Genomic DNA, 19,509 nt, shown 5'->3' with positions numbered 1-19,509 from the left:
CTCATCAAAGCAGGAAGCAAACTCAGGCATGGAGGCTGGGAAGGTTTTGAGGTTTGAAGTAAGAGAGAAAGGTGTGAAATTGTTTTCTAGGGAAATAAGCTAATGAACCGAGAGGGGTCTAGAGCGTGGTTGTGGAATAGCAGTAAGGGCCCACTTGAGGTTAGGCCCTAAATTTAAAGGAGGTTGTGCTCTTTTCCAAGAATGTGCATAGGAATAGGCGGAAAATCACATTTAACCAGAAATGAGATTTACTACATTGAAGTGAGAGAGGGCAAAGGAATTGAGAGTATGTATAAAGTTGCAACTTTTAATAAGGGATGGAGGAATCTAAGTCAGGTGGAGAGGGAGATGAAAAATCTGGGAAATGAGGTACACTTTGAAGGGGGTGTAAAGATCAGTGGTTTGTACTTCCCAGTGAGGAAGAAGAATCACTAAAGTGGGAATATTATAAATTGAGAGGACCAGACAGTAGGATGCGTGAAATTGAGATTGTAAAGAGTAGTGATTATTGTTACTGACAAGGTCAAATATTCGACCTTGACCTTGGGGGCTTAAATGGAGGTGGTCACAGAACTAAGATACCAAAATCCTAAGTGACAGAAATAAATTTTCAAAAATTTTTAAGGGAGATGAGTAAGCAAAGAAAGTGGATCTATAAACTAGCTCTAGGAAAGATCTTTGGGTACTATTACTGGCACATGAAAGCAAGAAAAAGCACGTCTGTCAGAAGTCTACTAAGCTTTGAGATTGATGAAATGCCAAACAAATTATAAACTAGCTTAGAAAAGCCTGCATCTGTCGAAATATTCTTTGAGGCACTACACATACACAACAGAAGTTGAGCTTCAAAGCTATATGACCGTCTGGAGGGCTTTGTCTCCGGTGCTCAGCAATGGTGGGGCATGGAGCTAATGGACAGAAAATAGCCTCCCAGGTGGCTCAGCAAAAGACCATATAAGGAGTGGATTAGGAGGAGCCTCTCATGGAGCATAATTCAGCTCAGAGAAAGGACTGCTTCCCATCATCTTGCACCAGTGATTATTGTGTGTTTATCACTTCTCCCTTTCTGATGGGAGTTTATATTCTAATTTTCTTACACATTCCCCATTGTACATTTAGTGTCAAGATCTGATGGAGAGAACACTTTAAGTAAAGAAAGCACATGGGACTCCAGATTCTTCTTTCAGAAGAAGAAGGGTATTCTGGGAGCCAGAGGAGTAGACTATGGAAGACATAATCAAGTGTCCATTGAGGTTTGTGACTCTTGTTCCATGGAATAGGAGAGGTCATTCATTTCTGAACTACCTTTGCTTGATTTCTTCCTCCTTGCATCTAGGGATGACCATACCTAATTTATCTCTAAGGCATAGGAGTAAAATTGAAATGTGTAACTCTTCTGATCCACAGCTTCTTAGAATGGGGTTGTTGGCGGGGCATGGTAGCACACATCTGTAATCCCAGCTGCTCAGGAGGCTGAGTCAGGAGGACTGCAAGTTCAAAGCCAGCCTCAACAAGGTCCTATGCAACTTAGTGAGACTTTGTCTCAAAATAAAAAAAAATAAATAAATAAAATGGGCTGGGTGTGTGGCTCAGTGTTTAAGTCCCTCTAGGTTTAATCCCCGTTAAAAAAGAAAAAGTGAAAAACAAGAGTAGGGGTGCTTTATTCATTCTTACTGTCTCCCTCTGGCAGCTGGATACAGGTGATGAAGAGGACTTAGAGGATGGCAAAGTCATTGGACAGCAGGAGCTTGGAGGAGAGTAGTCCACTGACCACAGACACCTGCCTTGTGCTCTTATATGGTCAAAGGAGAACATTATGGTGTTAAGTCATTGAAAAACTAGTTAGTTATAGAAGCTATCTTACTCTTCCTAATATGATAATGGTCATGAGAAAAATAGATCCACTTTATTTGTAAAAGTAGGTGGTTGGATAAGATAATCATTAGGATTCCTTAGTGAGTCTAAATTTTAAATCTCTGTTTAGTTTTAGTTTTCTATGAATAAACATGAGATCTTACTATGTTTTCCCACCACACATACACAGAACTCAAATGCAATCTCTGAATTATCTCATCCAAAAATGCTCAGAATTTCTGACACCTCCAGTGAGTCATCTTTTCCCTTACCTGTGTGGTAGGGCACTGTAGGCCAAACAGAATGGAAGGCTTGGCACATCTTAACAGGTTAAAGTAAAACAAAATGGTCTTGTTCCTGTTAAAAAAAAAAAAAAAAGAAAGCAACATAAAATAATCTTTTTGTAACCATGGAAATGTTCCATAACATTTCAGATCCCAATACTTTTAACATGTGACCTTTTAAAACTGGCTTCATTTTCTCTAGACAATTGAAATGTATTTTCAAACTCCCCTTTAAGTTACCTAATAATTGAAGCATTTTTTTGTAATTGTAAAACATTGAAATGATTAGATTGTCCATCAGCAAAGGATTGGTTAGATCTAAAACTGTACATTCATTAAGAGGAATATTACATTGCCATTGAAATTAATGTTGAAGGACATAATGAATAGAAAAATTCACAATACATTAATTTTAAGAAGCAGCTTCCTAAAGAGTATTAAAATATGATTTAATTTCAATTTTGTAAAAAGAGATTTGACAAATTATATTCAGGGAAAAATTATTTTATCTAAATATTGGAACCATATTTCAAAACCATATTTTGCCAACCCGAGTTGGCAAAATGCATATTTCTTTAGTTATTTTTTGTGCCTTTATGTGTTTCTTAGTTAAAAGAAACACGTATTACTTCGGTAATCCAAACAAAGATACAGTGCGATTTTTCTCTCTGTTTAAAATTATAGCCCGTGGCAGCTAATTAATCACTATCTTTGTGAGGACTATTACTCTGCCATTCAACAAATCATGGTTCTCTTCTGAATCTCAATTTCCTCATTAATCAAATGAAGACAATACCAGCACTACCTACTTCATAGTAGTGTTAGGAGGACTAACATAATGTGTAGTGGGCAAGACAAGTGATTATCTAACTTCAGTAAACATAAGTAAAGCTTGGGGTATTTATTGAAAATCCTGATTCCTCTCTCCTTTACAACCTTGAGAGCCCAATGGCTGAACATGGGACCCAGGAAAAAGCAACAGTTCCCTCAAGTTCCCCAGTGGATTCAGATATAGGAGGCTTATAAATCACATCTTAAGAAACATAGCCCTAGGTATGAATGTTCACAACAAATCCCACCATTGTATACAACTATAATGCACCAATAAAAACATGGGGGGGGGGAAGGAAATACATTCCTAACTACTCGAGACAAATGTTTCCTAGCATTTTATCAAGTTCCCTGTGAATTCATATGACTACATATGTAGCGTAAACACAATGGGCTGGGGAGCAATATTTTTCCTACTGGCTCAGAATTAGTAAGAAGAATCCAAATCCATGGATAAAGAAAGTCCTCCACAAGGAACTGGGGCTAGATTCTTCTATCACTCTATCCTCTTCTTGCCCCTACATAAACAAAAGATGGAGTCAGGGAGGCAGATTGGAGCAAACAGAGTTGGCAAAATGCAATGATCAGAGTTAAGAGGACTTTCCCTCCCCTCCCCACTGAGGAGAGGGTGGGTTGTCTCTTTGCACATCTACATTAGAGAGGGATCTGAGAGAACCTCCCGCAGAGACTGAAGGAACCTGAGAGAAGGGCAGACCAGGACCTCATTTTCCAGTTGAACACCTCCTTCTGTGGCAGATCTGCCTCTGTACCTATTTGAGAATGAAGAAATGAGACTCAAAGAGTTGAAACAAGTTTATTGGAGAAGAAAGAAGGTAAGAGTGAAGCAGCCTGTCATGCTAGATAGGATGTGGAGTCAAGTAAATGGATTTGAGCCCTCGTGGTGGTACCTTGCTTGACAGTAAAAGAATGTGGACATGAAACACCAGGAATGGAAGAACTAAAGGCATTTGGGGGACAGCAAAACAGAGCTGATATTTTACATCAGACAACTATACAGCCACCCTGTTCCCATGAATGAGCCATTATTTGGATGCTTGCTATAAAGAGAGTATTGATGACCAATCAGTTATGTCTCAGTTGTAATAACAACCATGTGGGAGTGTGTCGGGGAGTGGTCATCAACATAACAGACACACATCTCCTTCCTTATCCTACCATCCCTCACTGCACAGCAAAAGAGCTAGAACAAGAAAGAGAAAAATGAAGTGAAAGAGTAGACCAGGCCCCTTCTCCCATTCCAAGTTTCTTTGCAGGGTCAAACTTGCAAACCAGCTGGAGAGGATTGGAAGAAGTAAAATTTAAAATTTAAATTTAGCTACCCCAAGATTTTAATGATGTATCTGGAAACCATGCAACAGGCAGGAAGATATGAAAGAGCATGGTTAAAATCAATGATAGAAGAAAAATAAACCTATTTTGTGCTTGTAACCCACTGACGTCAAATGGTTAATGCAGCTGGTTACTGATTCATACACAATATGCACAGGGAAACCTTAGAGATCCACAAGTGTCAGCTTGGCTGTCTCATCACTCAAGCAACTACACCATCCACACAACCTCTCCATGCATATGACTCAAATTTGTACCTAAATAAATAAACTACACGTCATGGATCTCTGGATCCCTAAGGAGAAGTTAAAACTGTGAATGGTAAATCAGTAAGTGTCAGGAGTCCACCATAGTTAAATTTAATTTATAAACTGCAAAATGCAACATACACTCAAGTTATTCACCAGATTATGTTATCCTCAAGGGTGCAAGCGATACTTTATTCATCTTTATGTCCCTACCTTGCCAAAATGTAGTCTAGTATTTGACCCATTATAGCCACTCACAAATGTGGAATGAATGAAACCAATTCTAACATAAGACTTTTCAAAGTCTTAGTTAAAATTCTCTTTAAATTTTCAGTACAAATCTTCTTCCACTTTCTCTCATATATTCAAATTTCAGTGGACCTCTTAGAGTACCAATTAGATGATGATGGTTGTGGCTGATCAATTCTGAGGGAGCGATTGAAAAAGTAACTCACTCTTTAGTGGAAACCATATTTTCATCAAAAATAAAGAAGAGAAACAATAGCAAACTGTAAGTTCAAGATGAAGTACCATCTCTTCCTGAGCCATATTAAAATAAAATAATAAAAGTACAAAAAAAAGAATAATCATCACACTAGCTAAGGTTATGGAGGGTGAATTTGCTCACAAATCACAAGAGTTCAACAATACTTATGGAAGTTCACTGAATGATGAATACATCCTTCAGGACCATAGAAAGGGGGAGGCATGAATTGCCTGTTAAAAATCATGAAAAATGCCGGACACAGAGTTGACAGTGAGAAATGTAGCCAAAAGCAGGAAGATCAATTGAGAGTTTACATATAGACCTGCAGAGTAAATCACTGCCTCTATACTTCTCCTATACTCCTATACTCCTAAAAGTCCAGCATCCAGGAAAAACAAGCAAAAACAGAGACTTCATATTAAATGAACCTTCTGAGGATAACAAGACTTGTGGATTTGATATTCTGACCCACATCCCTTTATATTATAGTATTTTGAAAGTCACTGCCTGACATCTACCTGGTTTCCCATCAGCTCATGCTGTAGTGGAATCTGACAGCCAACAGAGACCCAACCCCAGACATAGTGCAGAGAGCTCCTTGGAAACCTGACCTGCAAACACAGCAGCCAAGAAAACCCACACACTCATCCTCAGCCTTCACTAACATAAGTGGATGCTAATCCATGGCGGGGGTGGGGGTGGGGTGCATGAGAAAAGTGGAGGAATTTTGAATGGGGCAAAAGGGTAGGAAAGACAGTGGAATGAGATGGACATCATTACCCTAGGTACATATATGATTGCACAAATGGTGTGACTCTACTTCATGCACAACCAGAGAAGTGAAAAATTCTGTTCCATTTGTGTACAATGAATCAAAGAGCTTTCTACTGTCAAATATAACTGGTTAGAACTAATAAATAATAATAAAAAAGAATGAATGATCAACCAGGAATATGAGGCAAATCAGAAAACAAAAGGAAAAGACTAAGGTAAGCAGACAGAATCTGATGCTGGATGAAATTAATAAAATAATTTAGGGCACGCAGGGTTCTTTAACACACTTCCACTGGGTGTAGTGGCACAAACCTATAATCCCTGGCTGAAGGGATTGAATTCTCAAAAAATCCAAAGTATGACTAATAATTTTTAAAAAGAAGGCTAATAAAATGCAAGGAAAGGGTTGTGGCTGTGGCTCAGCCGTAGAGCGCTTTCCTAGCATGTGTGAGGCACTGGGTTCAATTCTCAGCACTGCATGTATATAAATAAGTCCATCGACAACTAAAAATTATTTTTTAAAAATGCAAGGAAAAAAGGCAGCAAAGAAATAACAAAAGAAAATATTCCAGAGCTGACAAGGGTCATAGTTCCAGAGAAAAAAGCCACCAAGTATGTGAATGAGAAGCGTTAGAATTACTGAATGCCAAGAACAGCAGAACAGGCTTCAAATTTCTCAGGGGAATTTGTCTCAAACTACAATTTTATAGCTAGACTTTCAACCAAATATAAAGAGAAAAAGGACAATAAAATGAGAGAAAAGGGGACATTTCAAGGGACTCATAAAATTTTCCTCCCATTTTTTCTTAGGAAGGTAACAGAATGTTCTTCAAAACAAAGGGTCAGCAAAGAAAGGAACAGCCTTGGGACACAGGAAACTGAATGCAACATACTTGTTCTGAAAGAAAGACTTGTTGCTTATTTGAAATTAAAATTTAACTGGGCATTCTGTATTTTTATTTGCTTAATCTGACAACTCTAGAGATAGGATCCAATCTTCTGAGGTAGGAAAGCTCCAGAATGAATGCCATGCAACAGGCCTTGGATTTACCAGGTCCTGAGTGGAGCTAAGGGACAGAGCTCTATAGGTAGGTCTTCAGAGAAAAGGAAGCCTCTGCAAAGTAACGTGCATTAGCAGTAAACATGTTCCTGACGACCTCTGTTCAGGATAATGTTTGGGAACAACCAAACAAAAAATTACTCAAGAATGTTATTGCTCTATTTTGAAGCAAAGTAAAATGTGAGATGATCTTATGTTGCTATTAAACTTGAAGGTTTTCAAAAATCTAGGAAGGGGACCACCATAGGAACCAGCTATCCCACTCCTCAGTGTATCCAAAAGATCTAAAATCAGCATACTATTGTGATGCAGTCACACCAATGTTTATAGCAGCCCAATTCACAATAGCCAAGTTTTGGAAACAGCCTAGATGCCCTTCAATAGATGAATAGATAAAGAAAATGTGGTATATATACACACCATGGAGTTTTACTCAGAAAGAAGAATGAAATTATAGCATCTGCTGGTAAACAGAGAATATTGTGGTAAGGGATATAAGCCAGACCCCCCACCACCACCACCAAAAAAAAAAAAAAAAAAAAAAAAAAAAATCCAGGGCCAAATGTTTTTTCTCATAGTTGGAAATTAAATCAAAAATAAGGAAACAATGAAGAAAGAGAAAGAAGGAGGAAAAGGAGGGAGGAATTCCATGAAACTAGAGTAGAGGAAGGGGATTGAGGAGGGATGGGGAAAGGGAGGAATATGGAATGAATCTGACCAAATTTTCTTACATACATATATGAAGATACTACCGTAAATTTCATCTTTAGTTATATTCACAATGTAACTAATTTAAAAAATATATAAATAAATAGAAAAAAAAGATCAGTCGAGTAGAAATAGGTAATAGGCAGGAGGGGGAAGAAAGGTGATGTACCAGGAACTGAAAAGGAGCAAATTATATTCCATCATTGTGTAATCATGTCAAAATAAACCCCAATATTATGTATAACTATAACTAACTAAATAAAATTCGTTTGAGATTTGATTTTTAGATTAGCGACATGATAGAAATGAAAATATAATAGCCTGGCAGTGAATAAAGACTGTACAATTAAGACCAAGTCAAAGTCCTTTATCATTGCTCCCAACTTCTGAAATCAACCTACCAACAGAACATGCTGGATTCGGTTGAAGCTGAATAAATGGTGACAAATTCAAGCACGTAAAAGAGTAAATACAGAAAGATAGAAGGGCAAAGCAAAAGGGGCAGAGGGAAATAAAAAGTGGGGACCTAAAGAGGTGTCAAGATGCTGTCAAAATTTAGCAGCAAAGGAAGACGGCATCTGGCGTGCTGCTGACCGTGGTGCCTCCGTAGCCTGCAGCATGTGGACTGCTCTAAAACTCTTAAGAGCTACTGCAGCAAAAACGTCAACAGAGCTGGCCAGGGTTTCCAGGCCCTCCCTGGGGGCCAGCATTAGCAGTCCTGGGTCCAGCCATATTTAGAGCACAGGCAAATGATACCAGTGGAAGTAAGGAGGATTCCAGCCTTTTGGATGACATCTTTTGGATGGCAGCTCCTCCAAACAGACACAGCATTGAAGTTAAACAGCATAGGAGAAGAAACCCTCAGAAACTTTATTAAATGTGAGAATATAGACATTTGTTCTGAACATGGACATCTGAAACAGAAGCATGTCCTTTGTGGCTATTACAAAGAAGGTGAGCAAGGAGACCACAGAAATCAGACGGCAGTTAGGGAAACAAGAAGGGGGTCCTTTTAAGGCTTCTACAGTAGGAGCTGTCATGCTGTACAAAGGAGGGACACTACATGAACACAATCAGGGCAAGAGGATCATCAAACAAGGCAGGAAATGGCCACCCTCGTTTTCCCAGAATTGACATCAAAGATATTAAAAGGATAACTTTACAGTAAACCATTTTTCCTGGAAACAGAGGAAGAGTCTTGGTTTTTATGTTGTGATTGTTTTCTAAAATCATCAATAGAGTTTAAAATATACTTTATAAGGAGTTTGATTTATGTGAAATAATTTAAATAATATACTGTGAGTCAACTCTTAAAACGTTTATGCAAAGGCTCAATGGATAAATATATCTTTTCCTATTACGTTCTGGGTTTTAAGCGAACATTAAATTTTCGGAACAAAAATACAACAATTTATAGTTCAAAAAATGTTAGTAGAGGGCTGGGGTTGTGGTTCAGTGGTAGAGCACTTGCCTAGCACATGTAAGGCACTAGGTTCAATCCTTAGCACCACATAAAAACAAATAAATAAAATAAAGGTTAAATTCTTAAAAAAATGTTAGTAGAACAAGAAGTAGAGGTCTAGTATACCATCAAATGGGACCATTAGGAAATCTAAAGGTAGCAATTCAACTATCAAAAATGGGAGGAGAAGGAGGAGGAGGAGGAGGAGGAGGAGGAGGAGGAGGAGGAGGAGGAGGGGGAATTGGAGGGGAGGGAAAAATACAATGTAAATGAGCTCAGTCTTTGTTTTCCTGAGCAGTTTCAGTAGATATCATCTAAAGTTAATAAAGCACAAAATAAAAGGGTAAGCATATCATCTAAAGTTATATACATTTTAAAAATTGCCAGAAGAACTAAAACCAGAGGAAAAGATTATCTCTGTGGAATAAAATCAGGGTGAAGAGTCTTAGGATAGACGACTATTAGTTGGATGATAAGCTCTCCATTACTGTTTGATTTGTGTTCACAGGCATATATTATTTTGGCACAAATTTTAAAAATTAAACTAAGTTGGGGGTCTGGGCTTGTATTGGGTTCAGTCAAACAGATTTGTGGGACGCTCTTGCAATTCTGTGAAAGGTCCTGCAGTGAATAAAGACAAAGTTGTTCCTGTTTCATGGAGATGCCAAATTGAACACAAAATCAATCTATTTATTTATTTATTTATTACATACCTGACAATAGTGGAATGCATTACACTCATTATTAACCATATATAGCCCAATTTCTCGTAACTCTGTATATAAAATATGTTCACACCAATGTGGTATATATGTGTATTAAGAATTGTAATGCAAAAAAAGAAGAGAGTACATGTATAATGGCATAATTTGAACACAAAATTTAAGTGGAAGAGCTCTCGCCCCTCAATCTTCCATTTTCCTTATCCGAGCCACATCCTGGGGGAAGGGTAGTTCAGTCTGTCTGATTTGGTGACTTCAGACAATGTTCCAAGTTGTTTTAACACAACCTTTATAAGCTGAAGTTTTTGTAGTAGCCAGAAGGTGGCATCAAAATCAATCAAGTTCTTTTTAGTGGAAATCTCAAAAGAAAGGTCTGTAACCCCAGTGTCATGAACAACTTCCCTGAGACTGAAAAGGCAGAGAAAGTTACACAGAATAACAAAGCACCCTGTCTTGCTTTGAAGTCTCTCTTTCATGTATCTTGATATTTTAGAAAACTCCCAGAGTTTCGCCTAGAGTTCTTTGGTTTGGCATAGATAAAGCACAAAAAGCCAAATTCTACATTTCAAATATGATCACACCCTTCTCTAAACAGTGAATTGAAGTTTGGTTCTAAGGAATGTCTTTCAGAGGTCAGAATCAAAGGATTGCTGTAAGGTCATCATGACACTAAAGAGAACAAACATTGTAATGGTTACATACACAAGCATGTCCCTCTGGTTTGGAGCTCCATCAGTTGCTTATCCATTGATACACATGCTTTTCACTGTGGCACAAACACACAAGCTTATGTATTTATGTACTTATTTTTATTTAATAATAACTTTTACCGGCTTTGTTCAAGATTTTTAGGCCTAGGTTGAACATGCTATAATGGAAAACCAAATTCACTGCAATCCTTATCAGTGTGTAGTCTAAGAGGCACAGAATATGGAGTTGGAACATGCTATTTAGTAGTCTGTGGGACCTTAACAAGGACTTTGACTTTTCTGAATTTCCATTTCCAAATTTTCCCAATGAAAGTAATTATGACCGTTGCTTAGCAGTGTTGTTATGACCTCCATGGTAGGAGCAAATCACTAATCTGTGTGGCCCCTTTGTTTTCTTTCATTTAGTAATGAACTTTGTGAGTACCTACTACAATGCCGGGGAGTCTCGTCGGTGCTGAAGACACAGCAATGAGAAAGACAGAGAATGTCCCTCACCTCAAAGAACCATGGGCCCAGTAGAGAGAGTTTGGCAAAATCAACAAGTTAGTAATCAGCATAAATTCAGGGAGCAATAAGACCCATGCCAGTAAGTCGGGATCTTGTGCCCAAGACCAACTGGTGTGGGTGTGTGTGGCTGCTTCACTGGGGATAATAGCATCATGCTTCATTTTAAAATTATGTGCTGCGCTGAACACACTGCATTGGAATCTGTGGCTTCCCTGACTATCTCTGAAAACCTAGAGATTCTCGAAGATTAACAATATAAGAGGATCTTATTTACTGGATATCGAAAGCCTAGAATATTGAAATCGGAGGACATTAACAAATGATGTGGTATGGAATATAGAAGTGCTTTGCAAACAGGTATGACGGTGCCAGTTTCTTCTAAATTACTGTCCTTGTTTAACTTTTGCATCATTATAGGGAAATTAAGGCCTGGAAGCATGTGTCCCAGGCCCAAATGTCAATGCTCAAAGGCAAAATCAGGATTGACTGCAGGGTATGTATTCTGACAACACTTTCTTTTTGTACTTTATTTTTTACAGAAAGGACTTTAATAGCTAAGTTATTCATTGACTCAGCTTATATACTTTTTTTTAAAAAAATCTTGATTTTTACAAAATTTGAAAGGGGATATAAAAGTAATATATTTTTTTTGTAGAAAATTACAATGCATATAAGCACATAAGTAGGGAAATAAAACTTACTCATACCTTTATTTCATAATTATAGAATTATACCTATAATTATATTTCATTAATACATCCCATTTCATTAATTTTTTTTCAAAAAAAGAAAAAATGGAAAGCTTATATTTTTCTGCATGCATGCTTATTGTGAACAATTGAAACAGTTAACTACGGGAAAAATAAAATCAAGAAGAATAGTCTTTTAACAATGTAAAATGGATTCCATCACTCTTGTGCTGAACATTTTTCCATGGCCTTCCCCACATTTATAAATAATCTAAATACTTTGGCAGAGTGTGTAGGAACCACAAATCTGGTCCCTCCTGTTTCTCACATGTCTGCTTAAGTCCTGCCTCTTTGTTTGCTATATTCCAGCTTCTTGGACTTCTTTCTACTCCTGGAGAATCACATGCCTCAGGATCTTTGCATCTCCTCTTGCCTCTGGCTTAAAAGCTCTTCCCAGAGCTTTTGTAAGACTAGCACCTTTCTAGTCTTCATATCTCAGTTGAAAAGTACAACCCTCATCAAAGCCCTCCCCCAACTGGGCATCCATGAGGGACCTCCCTTTCACGGAACACCAGTCATTCTCCATCAGGCTTCCTGTTTTGTTTCCTTATCACTATTTGAAATTATCTTGTTTATTTTCATCTCTATCTCCAATTATTCTTTCACTGAAATGTAAGTTTCATGAGAACAGATAGTTTGTCCGCTGGGTGCAATCTAACCTCCTCCTAAGACTGTCTGGGACAAAACAGGGGCTCAATGAATATGTGAATAAAAGTAAAAAATAACACCTTTTGCTTAGAAATAATTACTGTAAAGCATATGTGTATCCTTTCAAACTTTTTTCCTTGCACATATAGGTGTTTTTATATCTGTGACTATAAGATGTACAAGTACACAAACATGCCCACAAAACAAAATTATACTTGTACTCTATTTTTTTAATTTAATTTTTAAATTTTTTTTATTTTGAGGTAGGGTCTCACTGAGTTGCTAAGTACCTCGTTAAGTTGCTGAGGGAGGCCTTTTATTTACGATCCTCCTGCCTCAGCCTCCCAATGCTGGGATTAGAGGTATGTATCACTATGCCCTGCTCATTTTAAAGAACTTGATTTTTTGAATTAACAATACATCATAGGCACATTTCCATGCCAAAAATATATTTCTATGCGACATTTTCTTAAATATTAAATGGTATGTTATTATATGACTATATCATAATTTGTTTACTCAATCTCCTATTGATGGATATTTAAGCTCTTTCCGTTTTCTTTGGTTTTGAGTGCTTCCCCAAGTCATGTGTTAAAGCTTAGGTCCCTAGCCTGTGGGGCTAATGGGAGCTAGTGGAACCTTTAAGAGGTGGGCTCTAGTTGGAGGAAGGTAGGTCATTGAGGGAGCACCCTTGAAGGGCATAGTGGAACCCTGGCCCTCTTCTTGTCTCTCTCTCTTTCTGCTTCCCTGTTGCCTTGAAGTGAAGATGCTTCCTCTGCCAAGGGTCCCACCATGATGTACTGTGCCACCTCAGATCCACAGCAACTGGACCAAGTGACCATCAAGTGAAACTTCTGAAAATATCAGCCCAAATAAACCTTTTCATTGTGAGAGCAATGGAAAGCTGAGTAACACAGCACCTATTATAGTAGGAAATGTATTCAAATTTCCATGAGATAAGTTTCTAGGAGAATCAACAACAGCATATATGATTGATAATATTTGAAAAAATTTGATATCATATCATGCTATCACCTGTAGCAAATGAGGTGCTTATTTCTCCTCACTCTAGCAAACCCTGGAAATTTTAATCTTTTAAATATCTGGCATTATAATACTCAAAAAATATTATATCCATTAGTTTATGTTGTCTTTTTTAAAACTGTACTTCAATAGCAGTTTCTACTGTTATTGTTCGTTACGTTATTTCCCATTTATGGTTTTTGCCTCTTTTTATATTAGATGATCAATCATCTTTTCCTTTTTGATCTTCTAGTAGCAGCTCATATCGTTAAGTTATTGATTGATTTTTAGTCAGGAATATTTGCTTGAAATATTTATTTTTCTTGAATTGCCTCTTATCTAGATTGTAACTTTGTTTGGCAGTGACTTAAGGTAACTTACTTTGTGTGGTAATATTCCTTAAAATTGCTCATTTGGGGGGGATTTTAGCATTATGTTTAAGAAAGGTTGTTTTACTGCATGATTCTATAAATATACCCTACATTTTCTGTTGTTACTTTTCTGAATTACATTGTATATACAAAATCTTTAGTGCTTCAGTGTTTGTTTTGAAGGAAATTTAAATATATAAAAGAAAATTATAAAAATACTAGTGAAATATAGGAGAATGTTATTTTGGGGGAGGAGGAAAGCAATTAATACAATCATGATAAACTTCAGAAACTATAAGGAAACATCAATAGAATTGACTATTGAAAATAGAAATATAATCTCCACTGGCTTGATTACATTTTATTAAATAGATGGGCTATCGTTTAGTATCCACATGTGGTTGAAGATATGTTCAGTTTTCAGTGTATTATTATAAATAATACTTCAATGAGAATGTCTGTGTATTAAGCAAGGATTGTCTTTGAATAATCCATATGTCCTGAAATTTGTGGTGTCACATTTTCATTCAAACTAAGTGGGTCATTGCTCGGGTCTAGAAAACTTATTGTTACAAAAATCCTTTCAAAAATAGTGTTTTAAAGAACTAAAGATTTAGAGATTTGTTTGATTTTTTTTTTCTTTTTACCACCTGGTGCTTTCTTTGTCCTTCATAGTATGAAGGTTTTGTTGGCAAAGTCTAAGATTTTCTAAGTTACTGAGGTTAAAATAAGAATTGCCACCCTGAATCAGAATTTACTCCAGTTGTCCCTAATAGGGAGAAATTCTTTCCTGGGAGTAAACTTGTCCCTGTAAACTCGACCTGACATAATTAAAGATTTGTCTCTGACTCCTCCAAATTTCTGAGTTTTCTTGTTGCTCAATAATAATTTAACTCATAAATTTTGTTAATTTCTTAAAAACACGTGTATCTCCTGAAATAATAAGCTCATGGTTAGGGGTGGGCAGTAAGAGAACAAACTCAAGTCTTCTGAAACATGCGTTTTGGTGGTGGACGTGTTGGGGAACCTATTTCTTCTTCTCCTTCTCCTTCTCCTTCTCCTCCTCCTCCTCCTCCTCCTCCTCCGCCTCCTCTTCCTCCTCCTCCTCCTCCTCCTTCTCCTTCTCCTTCTCCTTCACTTCAAATCAGCTTTTATAGGAACTGAATTGGTTATGAAGAGCCAGGAGATTTAGCAACAACCTCAGGCAGTGAAAGCAAAGAAATGGACCCATGATAAATGAGGGAATGTTTTCTAAAAATGTGAGATTTATGGGGTTTTATTTTTTTTAATTTTTTTTTTAGGTGAAGAAATATAAAACTTGTTTTCAGAAGTGAAAATATCTGTTCTGATTCACAATCTAAAGGCAGTGTTTTGCTCAGCTACTCTGGGGCAATGTCCACAGAAGCCAAGTTCTCATGAAAAGACCACCAAGCATCCAAGACCGTCTGTGCCCTTACCTTTGAAAGGCGGAATGATTCATCTGTGGGTGTGTGACAAAACTAAACTATGGTAACTTCTAACTTTTAGGCAGTTACTCAGGACTAGGTCTTCCAATAGCCCATCTCATAAAGCATTTAAAATATGGCTACTGAAAAATATTATTGGTCTTCTCCATCTTTAAGAATTGTATTTTCCTAAAGCAGAGCCTTCATGCATTCTACTAAAATGCTACATGACAATGACATGGCATCTTAAGTCATTTAGTATTGAACTTCCCAACTGCTTATATCTGTCTGCAGGAAAAGGGGTGGGGAAAGCCTCCTTCATGAATTTCAGTCTCCCTAAGCAGTCTAGAGGGATTGGTATAAAAGCGATTTCTAGGTTCTAGCTTAGACAGTGATACCACACAAAGCAAAAGTGACCATACTCACTCATTGGGGGTGCCCTTCTGGCCACAAAAGTGGCCCTTGCTGTCTGTAGGATAGGCCACTCTCCTGGGGTCGCCGTGTACCCAGGCTGCAGGAATAAGAAAGAACAGAAATTCTATCAGCAATAGCTGGGCAACAGCAGTCTGCTTTTAGATATTAGAATGCACCACCGCAACACGCTAACCTTGCCCCTCAGTCACAGAAGATTATTGATTTTCTTCAAAGAGTAATTTCTTAATGAAAAGTAAAATAAAATATGGATGAATCAGTCAGAAAGCACATTTCTCTTATTCTCTCAGGATTTATCTGGGCTGGAGCCAAAACATGAGGTAATGCACTTAGAAAATGACATTTATTAAAATGTGAACTAGAGGGCACAGTACAAAAGCTTACTTGGCTAGAAAATACTTTTTCCAGGGTTCAAAACTACATGACTTCATAGCAGAGCTAATAATCTAAAGTAAATAATATGATGTAATGCATTTGAGTTGTACATAAGTGAAAACCACTTTAAAATTTAAAGGAATGAAACTACAATGCCCAGTTCAAATTGACTGGTTCCCTGTGATTTTAAGTGACATTTCAAGGCAAACAGAATCAACAACAGAGGCAACACAGAATAAAGATTTACCATGCATTTTTGTCTAATGACTTCAAAGCTTGATATAAATATGAAGTCTTCTCAAACTTCAAAATTGAGGATTTGATTTTAGTTTTTATGATATTACTGAATTCTACCCTCATAAAAACTCATCACCATTTTTTTTTTTAAGAATCATTGACTTGATTTAGCTCTAGATTTTATCACCACAGAAAGTAATATCCATCAGCTAAACGGGGTAATAGTCCCTAGTTCTAACTAAAATTTTCTAACTTCTCCAGTTTTATTAATATCCTTTTAAAAAAATCTAGGAAATCCATTGGTCATATAATGCATGCTTCTGCATTGGAAAACACATCTTTGTCCTTTGCAACATTTGCCCAGCTATCTCTTTACCCACATTTATTGGATTTGACAGTTCATGTTATAATTCAATCATACTTATGTATGTGGCCTGTGTGACTTGGGAAGATAAAAAAATCAATTCTGAATTTTAATATGGAAGAGGAATTTTTCTCCCTATTTTTTTTCTCATCAGTCCAAGGCTTTCTGTTCAGTATCTAAATACTCAGAAAAGTCTCCTTTGTCTAATTCTTTCTCCAATGTCATAGAGGCCAAATCAGTTTCATCTTCTAATACCTTCTTATGAAATCTGACTCATTCGGGTGGCTCTCTGCTGTCATATCTTCCCATCATTATTTCCCAGAATAAAGAAACTGGACTATAAATATGGCATTTAAATGACATCTATGTGTTCAAAGCACAATGTCTCCAGACACTATTTTATTATAGTCTGTTTCTATATTTTAGTTTGTCACATCTTGGCTAAACCCAAGACAGTGATGTAATTTTATCTCTCCTTTTTATAATGTGTTTCTTTTAGCTTTATTCTAAAATGTTCTATTCATTCTGAAGAATTATTAATTCAGAAATAGGCACCTAAAGCAGCATTTAGATGACTAAGTTTGCTACTTATTATCTATAACCCTGAACATCACTTATTTGGAGTCTTGGCTTTCACATTTATTTGAAAAATGGATATAAAATACCCAAACCATAAGAATGTTGAGAATATGAAAGAAGAAAATGGAAGTAGAATACCTAACATGGAGCTCAGCATCCCACATAGACTCAGTTAATATCAGTTCTAGTCTTTTGGATTTCCTCATAAGCAAAATCATAAAGAAGGACTTTGATACAGATAGTTTATTTGGGAGGTAATTCCAAGAAGCTTAAAAAGTCACAAAGGAAGGCATTCAGGGAAGGTATTAAGGCCACTAAAGAGCATGCTAATGGGTCACTATAGTGGCCAGCTGTGGGTCTGTGCCTCTGGAAACCGTGGCACTGTATGGAAACTACTTGTGAAGGGACATAGTAAAGCTGCTCACCATAATTGAAGACAAACCTCTAGGTCAAGGGGAAGGGGGTTCTGATATTTGCATCCTCTGCCATAGTTTTCTTTCACTTTTCCATGATCAATCAATTCAAGAATTTTCTGAATGATCATCATGTATACTCTATCAGAAGTCAGTATCTGCATAAGTTTATGTCAGAGTTCATAAGAAAGACATGGAAAGAGGAGAATAAAGTTTGTAGGTTTCCAGAAGAAGTGGAGCTTGAGAAAGATTGAAAAATGGTTAGGATTTGGACATGTAGCTGGGAGTGGGAAAAAAAGTGAGGAAATCATGGAGTAGTGAGAGCTTCCACTTATTCATTATGCATGGTGTGCCAGGGCTATACACTGTCTCCTTGGACTCACATTATGAGTCTCACGACCATCCTAGAAGTGGATATTATTTTTACCTAAATTTTACAGATAATTGTGATTCAGTTTATTTATCAAAATTCCATGGTTTTTAAGGGATATAAACACGGCTTAAACTTTGGTGTTTTATTTTCTAAGGCTCAGAGTTTTAACCACGAGACTACAGTGGTAGCTATGCTGCCTACTAAAGGACAGTTTGGGTATAAGCTTGTTGATGTAAGCAACCAGGATGTCAGCAAAATGCTGGATACATAATATAGGAAAGGAAAGGACACAGGCAGTTTGGGAAACTTTGTCCTTGTGGGAGGGGAGCTTTGTACTTGTAAGGGAGAGAATGGTGTTTCAGCAGAGATCTGGGGACAGAGGAGGAGAGGAGATAGAAATGTCAAGGGAAAAATTCTCCTTGACTTTCCGGTTTTGAATTGTGACAGGTGGTCATATTTACTGAACTGCTTCTACCCCCTCTCCACACAGCCTCTGGCTTGGAAGCTGTGCTACAGATGGTGTGTGTTTGATCTGGTACATCAAGACTCTGAGCTGAGAGCTGCAAAAAAGATGAGGAAAAAGAGATGAACCAGCAGCAATTATTTTGCCCCTATTCACGAAGTAAGGGGCTTCTCGCAGTTTATTCCCTTTCTTGGAATTTCTTTATTCATGGAACATTTAGAATGGTGCTATCCAAGATGGTAGCTACTAGCCCCTAGTCTAAGGAGCAAAATATATGCCATATTTTAAAAGATAGTATGAACAACAACAAAAAGAATATCTAGATTTTTTTATATTGATTTAATTTGAAATCATATTTATTAAAACATTATTAATTATTAAGAAAATTAATTTCACCTATTTCTTTTATACTCTTCCTTCCTTCTTATTTATTTTCCTTTCTTGTGGTGCTGGGATGATTAAATCGAAAACCTTGCACATGCTAGGCAAGGGCTCTACTACTAAACTATAGCCCCAGCTCCCCTCCCCCCCCTTTTTTTTGTATTGGGGATTGAACTCAGAGACACTCAACCACTGAGCCACATCCCCAGCCCTATTTGTATTTTATTTAGAGACAGGGTCTCACTGATTTGTTTAGCTCCTTGCTGTTGCTGCGGCTAGCCTTGAATCCATGATTCTACTGTCTCAGCCTCCTGAGCCGCTGGGATTATAGGTGTGCATCATCGCCCGGCAATCCCAGCCCTTTTTATAGTTTATTTTGAGATAGGGTCTAAATTGCCAAGGCTGGTCTTGAACTTGAAACCCTCTTGGCTCAGACTCCTAAGTAGTTGAGATTAAGCATGTATCACCTGGTTTGTCTCACCTATTTCTCACCTGTTTTTTACACCCTTAAATGTGGCCAGTAGAAAATTTAACATTGCACATAGTAATCACAGATCTATCCTGTATAGATCTGTCCTAGAACATTCCCCACAAATGTCAAGAACTTCTTATGTGAGATGCCATAATATCATTGATCTGTGTGGCTGTCATACTCAAGA

The 19,509-nt window shown here is 37.3% G+C and overlaps 1 protein-coding gene and 1 pseudogene across 1 annotated transcript in view; one reads left to right on the top strand and one right to left on the bottom strand.

Annotated features, from left to right (window-relative positions):
- Positions 1-19,509, bottom strand: part of Slc44a5 (solute carrier family 44 member 5) — a 105,951-nt gene that overhangs the window by 39,878 nt on the left and 46,564 nt on the right. The window contains exons 2-3 of the mRNA XM_076862575.1: positions 15,660-15,744; positions 2,127-2,211 (exon numbers count right to left, since the gene is read on the bottom strand). Coding sequence (XP_076718690.1) covers positions 2,127-2,211; positions 15,660-15,744 — 170 coding nt within the window. The remainder of the gene's footprint in view (positions 1-2,126; positions 2,212-15,659; positions 15,745-19,509) is intronic.
- On the top strand, positions 5,304-8,730 carry LOC143403431 (large ribosomal subunit protein bL32m pseudogene; annotated as a pseudogene).

Source organism: Callospermophilus lateralis, chromosome 7 (assembly GCF_048772815.1).
Source record: "Callospermophilus lateralis isolate mCalLat2 chromosome 7, mCalLat2.hap1, whole genome shotgun sequence".
Classification (NCBI taxonomy): domain Eukaryota; kingdom Metazoa; phylum Chordata; class Mammalia; order Rodentia; family Sciuridae; genus Callospermophilus; species Callospermophilus lateralis.
Note: the sequence above shows the minus strand (reverse complement) of the source record. Positions and strands in the feature narration are given on the sequence as shown.